The 7,912-nt window shown below is 44.4% G+C and overlaps 1 protein-coding gene and 1 long non-coding RNA gene across 2 annotated transcripts; both read left to right on the top strand.

The window, feature by feature from the left end:
* The first annotated feature begins 1,030 nt into the window (after positions 1-1,030).
* Positions 1,031-3,168, top strand: LOC109199261 (uncharacterized). The gene is made up of 2 exons (XR_002059690.2): positions 1,031-1,089; positions 3,056-3,168. It is a non-coding gene; the product is annotated as an uncharacterized LOC109199261 (long non-coding RNA).
* Positions 3,169-5,853: 2,685 nt separating this feature from the next.
* Positions 5,854-6,910, top strand: LOC112845679 (tonsoku-like protein). The gene is made up of 2 exons (XM_025905096.1): positions 5,854-5,897; positions 6,444-6,910. Exons 1-2 carry the CDS (start codon positions 5,867-5,869, stop codon positions 6,638-6,640), a joined length of 228 nt encoding a protein of 75 aa, XP_025760881.1. The 5' UTR covers positions 5,854-5,866; the 3' UTR covers positions 6,641-6,910.
* The last annotated feature ends 1,002 nt before the right edge of the window (positions 6,911-7,912 follow it).

The following is a 7,912-nucleotide window of genomic DNA, read 5'->3' on the forward strand; positions in this document are numbered from 1 at the left end:
ACAAAGGTGCTTAACCTTGTGAATGGGCCAATAGAGTCATGCATTTCCTCTGTGTGTCTTACAAAGTCAGAGGACCCAGCAATTCGTTGGCAGATGGCTCTGTACAGAGACCTCCCAAACCACTATGAGGATACTACTGACCCAGAGAAGACTGTGGAGAGAATCCTGGATATTGGTCATGTCCTCTTCCACCTGGAGCAGGTCTATATATTCAAGTTGAGTTGATTTTGCGCATTTTTGTGCCAACGTAGAGAGTATAGCTTTAAGGTACCCCACGGTCCTCTTAAACTAGCTGATTGGTCTTCATTAAAGCTGACCACATACTTCTCCAGGATAATATGGCTTCCAGATGGTAAGGTACACCAACTAAATATCTAGTATACTGAGTGGTTCAGTTTGTGTCTTCAGGTGGAGCATCCTCAGCGCAGTAAGAAGGCTGTGTGGCACAAACTGCTTTCAAAACAGAGGAAGAGAGATGTCGTCGCTTGCTTCAGGATGGCACCACTCTATAACTTGCCAAGGTATGTTCTCAAACACACACACATGTAAAATGAAGAAGAAATATTTAAAATTCTGCACTTTATTATTTTCCCACCCTCATCTACAGCCACACCTCGGGCTAGTGAGGAAAGGTTGTGGATATATGTTGCACCTACAGTGCAGCCCTTTATAAGCAGCAGAAGATGGGTAGATAAACAGTTATTAGTCATCCATGTATCTCTCTCATACTAGGCACCGGGCTGTAAACTTGTTCCTGCAGGGCTATGAAAAGTCCTGGATGGAGACAGAGGAGCACTACTTTGAAGATAAACTCATAGAAGACCTCGCTGTAAGTTCATTTCATTTAAAAAAAACAAAACGAGTGGAATTCTTCTGACTACTCTGGAATTTTTGCTTGTTTTGAAGGCAAATTATGTGTTAATTTCTTCAGTGTATAGCAGAGTTTTAGCACTTTGTGAATGTGTGTTGATTTCAGAAACCAGGTGAACAGGAGCCATCTGAGGAAGAGGAGGGGCAGAAACACAAACACATAGATCCCCTGCATCAGCTCATCCAGCTGTTCAGCAGAACAGCCCTAACAGAAAAATGGTGTGTATTTTACACACTACCTGTTAAAAGTCCCTATTTTTCCAGTTATTTGTTGCAGTTCATGTCGTTAAAGTCCAATGAATAGCTTGAAATGGTACAAAGGTAAGTGGTGAGCTGCCAGAGGTTAGGTTACCCAAAACTGAAAAATAATGTACATTTCAGAATTATACCAAAAGGCCTTTTTCAGGGACACAACATGGGTTAACAATTCAAAGCTGTTCTGCAGCAGTGAAGGTTGATCAAGCCTTGAAAGCTGCTGCTACTAATTCCTACAGGTGTTCCAACTTGGATTAATTCCAACCCCCTCTGTCTGCATAAAGCAGTGTTGGTGCCATACCCTTGTGAGCATCAGCTGAACAGTACTGTACTGCAGTAAGTAGTGTGTTGCTACAAAAATGGTGAGAAAAAGACCATTAACAGTGGAAGAGAGAGAGACCATCATAACACTTAAAAATGTAGGTCTGTCCTGACAAAGAAAGTCAAAGTGTCAGTGAGTACAGTTTCCTTCACCATCAAACGCACTGAGAAACAAACTGTGACAGGAAGAGGTCTGCAGACCCAAAGACACGACTGAATCACAGGACAAGGTTCTGAGAGTTAACAGCTTGTGTGATAGGCAGCTCACAGGACAACAGCTTCAAGCACATCTATCTCAAGGAGCTTCGTGATGTAGTCACCTGAAATGGTTTCATTTCACAGGTGTGCCTGTCAGGGTTCATTTGTGGAGTTTCTTGCCTTCTTAATGGGGTTGGGACCATCAGGTGTGTTGTGCAGAAGTCAGGTTGGTACACAGCTGACAGCCCTGTTTGACAACTGTATTAATTTATAATATGGCAACAACCAATGAGGTAAGTAAAGAGAAATGACAGCCCATCAGTCAGTCTGGGAAATTGCTAAAACTCTGAATGTGTCCCCAAGTGCAGTCAGGAAAAAACGCTATGACAAAACTGGACCGCCCCAGGAAAGGAAGACCAAGAGTCACCTCTGCTGCTGAGGATACATTCATCCGAGTCCCGAGGCTCAGAAATCGCAAGTTAACAGCAGCTCAGATTAGAGCCCAGATAGATGCCACACAGAGCTCCAGTAGCAGACACATCTCTACATCAACTGTTCAGAGTGTGTGAATCAGGCCTTTATGGTCAAATAGCTGCTAAGAAACCACGACTAAGGAAAAGCAACAAGCAGAAGAGATTTGTTTGGGCCAAGAAACACAAGGAGTGGACATTAGACCAGTGGAAATCTGTGCTGTGGTCTGATGAGTCCAAATCTGAGATCTTTGATTCCACCCACCGTGTCTTTGTGTGACGCAGAAAAGGTGAACGGATGGTCTCCACATGCACGGTTCCCACTGTGAAGCATGGAGGAGGAGGTGTGATGGTGTGGGAGTGCTTTGGTGGTGACACCATTGCTGGGATTTTTTTCAAAATTGAAGGCACACTGAACCAGCATGGCTGCCACAGCATCCTGCAGCGACATGCCATCTCATCCAGTTTGTGTTTAGTTGGACCGTCATTTATTTTCCAACAGTACAATGAGCCCAAACACACCTCCAGGCTGTGCGAGGGCTGTTTGACCAAGAAGGAGAGTGATGGAGGCCTGGCCTCCACAGTCACCTGACCTAAACCCAATGGAGATGGTTTGGGATGAGATGGAGCACAGAGGGAAGGCAAAAGGACCAACAAGTGCTCAGCATCTCTGGGAACTCCTTCAAGACTTTTGGAAAACCATTTCAGGTGACCACCTCATGAAGCTCATGGAGAGAGAATGCCAAGAGTGTGCAAAGCAGTAATCAAAGCAAAGGGCGGCTATTTTAAAGAATCTGAAATATAAAACATGTAAATATTCATCAAAATAATGAAAAACTGTTAAATGAGAAGATGTCATTTCAGTCAGTGGTGCACCAAAATTATTTTCCTTAATACAGCTATAATTGTGCTAACTTTGGTGAATGTGTTTGTTTTTGCAGTAAACTGGATGAGGATCATCTCTACATGGCCTACGCAGACATCATGGCTAAGGTATCTGTTGCTGAGTACCAACACTAAACACTTTTGAATTGAAACTCACATAGCTGGCTTAGCATAGACGGTAAAAAAACCTGTTATTGTTCTGCGTGCTGTTTATGTCATCGACCAGGGATGATGCTTTTGGGCTGATGGATTACTTGCAGGGCGCTGTACTGCCTAATCAAATCACTTATTGCAACTGGCACCTCCCCTACCTTCAGTGTAGAATAGTTTAGTGTGGCCTGAAAAGCTAAGAGAGGGAAAAGAAATTAAAAACAGATGCACCAAACTGTGGCAAATTAACCAAATGTTAGCAGCTGCACTGTTAACAGTAGCACTAGCAGCTGCACTAGTAACTAGTCTTCTGGATGGTAGAGTTGTTGTTGGTTTAGGACACTGTTAATATATCACTGCTTAGTGATTGCACTCCGAATTGGGTCTGCTGGGTATATTTCTTCAGACACTTCATGCTGTCAAGGCCGGGAGAGCAGTACGTGGGAGTGAACATAAGTGCAGACACAATACAGAGCGGAAATAAGATTTCACAAGTTTTATTGAAATCACAGAATAAACTATGGTGAGACATGAATACGTGGCAGGGAAATCTCTGACGAGGAGTCTTGCAGGTGGCTCTGGAGGCGGGTAGCCCTCTGAGTGTTGAGTGAGTGAGTTGGGTTCCAGCCTTGTATTCTAGTAATGCAGAGGAAGCAGCAGGCAGGAGGACAGGCAGGTGAGAGCAGTGAGTAATTTAAGTCGAGAGAAGCAAGTTGCAGAATGAAGCTGGGATTTGACTGTGGAGACCAGCGTCCAGAGGAAGGAGTAAGGTGGTGACTTGACGAGATTGCTAAAGGCACAAAAGAGATCAAGTACTTGGCATGAACAAAGAAACGAACTGGTGAAGAACTGATGGCAACACTGGTTTTAAATACTGTCTTGCTGAATGCCACAGATGGAAAACGCGTGGAGAAGTGTAGGTGTTGAACCAGGGCTCCACCCCAAAAGGCAGATGCAGAGCGCAAGGCCAGGACAGAAAACCACTGAACACTGACCTGGATCATGACATATATATAAACACAAAGAATGGTGTGTTTAGCTTTAGGATCAACCAAGTTCCCCAAAATAAAAAATAAAAAACTGTTTGTGGTGAACACCTACACATCGAATAAAAAATTAAAGCATGTGAGACTCAATCTCACTGCACACTTTGCCAGGCAAAGTGTGCATGGATCTGACAGACAGAAAGATCTGACAGACATGCTCCTAATGAGAAGACGGATGGTGTCCTGGGGGATCTCCTGCCAGATCCGGACCAGGGTATCACCGAACTTCTGGAAAAGTTGAGGTGTTTTATTGGATCTATGTCAGCCGAGCATGGGGGCAGTTAGTGGTATCAGGCATTGTCATTCCGAAGGAACTACATGCATACTCGAGCCACATGAGGCCAGGCATTGTCAGGCACCAGGAGGAACCCAGGATCCAATGCATCACCATAGGGTCTGATGTGAGTCCAAGGATTTCATCCCATTACTTAATGGGAGTCAGGGTGCCATTACCTAGTCTGTTAGAGGTTTGTGCGTCTGTCCATGGATATGCCTCCCCCAGACCAGTCATACTGAACGATGTTACAGGCGGCATAATGTTCTCCACAGCTTCTCTAGACCCTTTCACATCTGTCACATGTGCTCAGGGTGAACCTGCTATCATCTGTGAAAAGCACAGGGCACCAGTGGTGGACCATTCTGGTATTCTACGGCAAATGCCAGACGGTGCTGGGCAGTCAGCAGAGGGTTGACAAGAGGAAGCTCTGTCCCCAGGCCACCATCATAAAGTCGTTTGTTGATTGTTGATCAGAGACATTCATGTCAGTGGCCCCTTAATTTACCGTTCGATCTACCCTCACCTATAGTCACGAGCTGTGGGTAGTGACCGAAAGAACGAGACTGTGAATACAAGCGGCGGAAATGAGCTTCCTCTGAAGGGTGGCTGGCCTCTCCCTTAGAGATAGGCTGAGAAGTTCAGCCATTCGGGAGGGGCCCAGAGTAGAGCCGCTGCTCCTCCACATCGAAAGGAGCCAGTTGAGGTGGTTCGGGCATCTGACAAGGATGTCCCCTGGGCGCCTCCTGGGTGAGGTTTTCCGGGCATGTCCCACCGGGAGATGGCCCCGGGGCAGACCCAGGACACGCTGGAGAGATTATATCTCTCGGCTGGCCTGGGAACGCCTTGGTGTTTCCCCGGACAAGCTGGAGGAGGTGGCTGGGGAGAGGGAGGTCTGGGCTTCTCTGCTTGGGGAGATGGATGGATGGGCCTTCTGCAGGTCATTTTGTAGAACTCTGGCAAGTTTCATCTTGTTCATCTTTGCACAAAGCAGCAGATACCGGCCCTCCCCATCATTCGTAACATCTGGTTTAAAAAAACAAAGATGGTGACACCGAAAATACTCAGTTTGATGCCTCAGTGCTTTGGAACTTCCCGTCGCTGATGTGGCTATATCTATCCGAAGTAATCAGTCTGTAGTTTGTATGCTTTTTTTCACCTTTCTCCCTTCCTTCAGAGTTGCCATGATGAAGAGGATGACGATGGAGAAGTGAAGAGTTTTGAAGTAGGTGATCAATCGGTCTTGAATCTTCCACTAGTCTCCTCAAGTTTTTAGCAGTTTCATTTTTAGATGGTCTGCAATGATATGTGTCACCTTTCTAACAAAGGAAAAAGAGATGGAGAAGCAGAAGCTGTTGTATCAGCAGGCTCGGCTGCACGACCGTGGCGCTGCTGAGATGGTGCTCCAAACCATCAGTGCTAGTAAAGGTAAGTCTTGCCTATCGCCCCCTACTCTTTACTGTAACTCAGCGGTGGCAAATATATTATGGCCCTTGTGATAGAACCAGGCTGTCCAATCCCTATGCCTGCTTACTCATTGATGTGTTAAAAGTAATTTGTTCTGGATATGACTGTTTGGGAGCCTATTCTTAGATTCACCGTTTCACACTAATTCACAATTTGATGATATTTGATGTTTTTATCACCTGTGCAAAGTTGTACTTGGCAACAGTTTGTGTCTTGCTGTGCGTCTGTTTCCTTTTGACACATTTCTAAGTTTGAACATTTAGTATGTATGCACAGAGGTGTTGCTTGATGAGTACACACACAGACATTACAATATAGAAGTGTGGTTTAAAGATAAAAAAACAAAAACAAAAACCGATTAGTTGTGAATTAATTTTCCCTTTTATGGAGCAGAAAACGTTACTGGATGCTAGCTAATAGGCTACATTTGGATGTCAAATATTTATAGGGGGAAAAATGGAAATTATGGATATGAAATAAAATGTCTCTTTGTTGCTTAACCTGCAGGGTGTCAGGTCTCTGGCCCCTGGGAGAGTGAAGACCTGGACAGTTTGTCAGAGCTGGTCCAGGATATCCGTCTTTGCTCTCAGGCCCTCAACAAGCTGGACCGACAGACCTTGAAGCAGAGCTGGGACAGGACTCAGTCACACGGACACTTTCTCGACCGAAACTCCAAGTGCCTCCTCTCCGCCACCTCCACTTGAGGGTGGGAGGTGTGATGATGTCGGCAGAACTTTGCTTCTGATGTCTACTCTTTATCACTGACGGTGGATTTTGAGCCAGTGTTCATAATAAAAGTGGTCATTTTTATAAACATTTTGTTTAGTGAGGCTACACCAAAAAGAAACAAGATAAAACCAAAATAAAGTGACATGCTGTCCACCAACAATCTGTTGATAGCTTGTGTTTTATGCATTTTTGTCTGCCTTATTTATACATGTAAAGCTCTGTATCTGTATAAAGAGTTTGTGTTAGTGTGCGAGAGGTTTTGTGTCGCAATTGGTCCTGTTTTAATAAATAAATAATAAATAAATAAAGTTTCATTTATATAGCACCTTTCAAGACAGAATCACAAAGTGCTGCACATAAAATTACAAGTCATAAAAAGATTTAAAAAGACTAAATAAAACAGGCAAAAAATTAACCAAAAGCAGTTTTAAAAAGGTGAGTTTTGAGTTGTGTTTTAAAAACAGCTACTGAGTCCACAGTTCTTAATGCTTGGGGGAGAGAGTTCCACAGTCTAGGGGCCACAGTGGCAAAAGCTCTATCACCCTTAGTCCTCCTCTTAGTATTTTTTTTATAGCAAGTAAGCCCAGATCAGATGACCTCAAAGACCTGCTGGGGACATAAGGCTGTAGCAGATCAAAGATGTAGGCAGGTGCCAGTCCATGCACAGCTCTGTAGGTCAAGACCAGGATCTTAAAATCGACTCTAAATTTAACAGGAAGCCAGTGTAACTGAGATAACAACGGTGTCACATGTGAGTACTTGGAGGATTTTGTCAAAAGCCTAGCTGCAGCGTTTTGCACAACCTGCAGACGATCCAGAGAACCTTTGCTAAGACACATAAACAGCGAATTGCAATAATCCAAGCGTGACGAGATAAATGCATGTATAGCAATCTCCAGTTCAGATCGAGATAAATTCGGGCTTAGCCTAGCCACATTTCTTGAATGATAAAAACAAGACCGAACCAGAGATTTCACATGCCCATCCAATGTGAAACTGGAGTCAAAGGTGACACCTAAATTCCTGACAGAGGATTTAACATAGAGTGAGGGAGGACCAAGGGCTTTCACTATCTGCGATAGGAATCTATCAGGGGCGCATACGAGGACTTTGGTTTTCCCCTCGTTGAGCTGGAGGAAATTTGCAGCCGTCCTACGTTTGATCAAATCTAAGCAATCATTCAGACGCTGAAGCTTAGATAAATCCTCGGGCATAAAAGAAATGTACAACTGAATATCATCAGCATA

Source organism: Oreochromis niloticus, unplaced genomic scaffold, assembly GCF_001858045.2.
Source record: "Oreochromis niloticus isolate F11D_XX unplaced genomic scaffold, O_niloticus_UMD_NMBU tig00008554_pilon, whole genome shotgun sequence".
Classification (NCBI taxonomy): Eukaryota; Metazoa; Chordata; class Actinopteri; order Cichliformes; family Cichlidae; genus Oreochromis; species Oreochromis niloticus.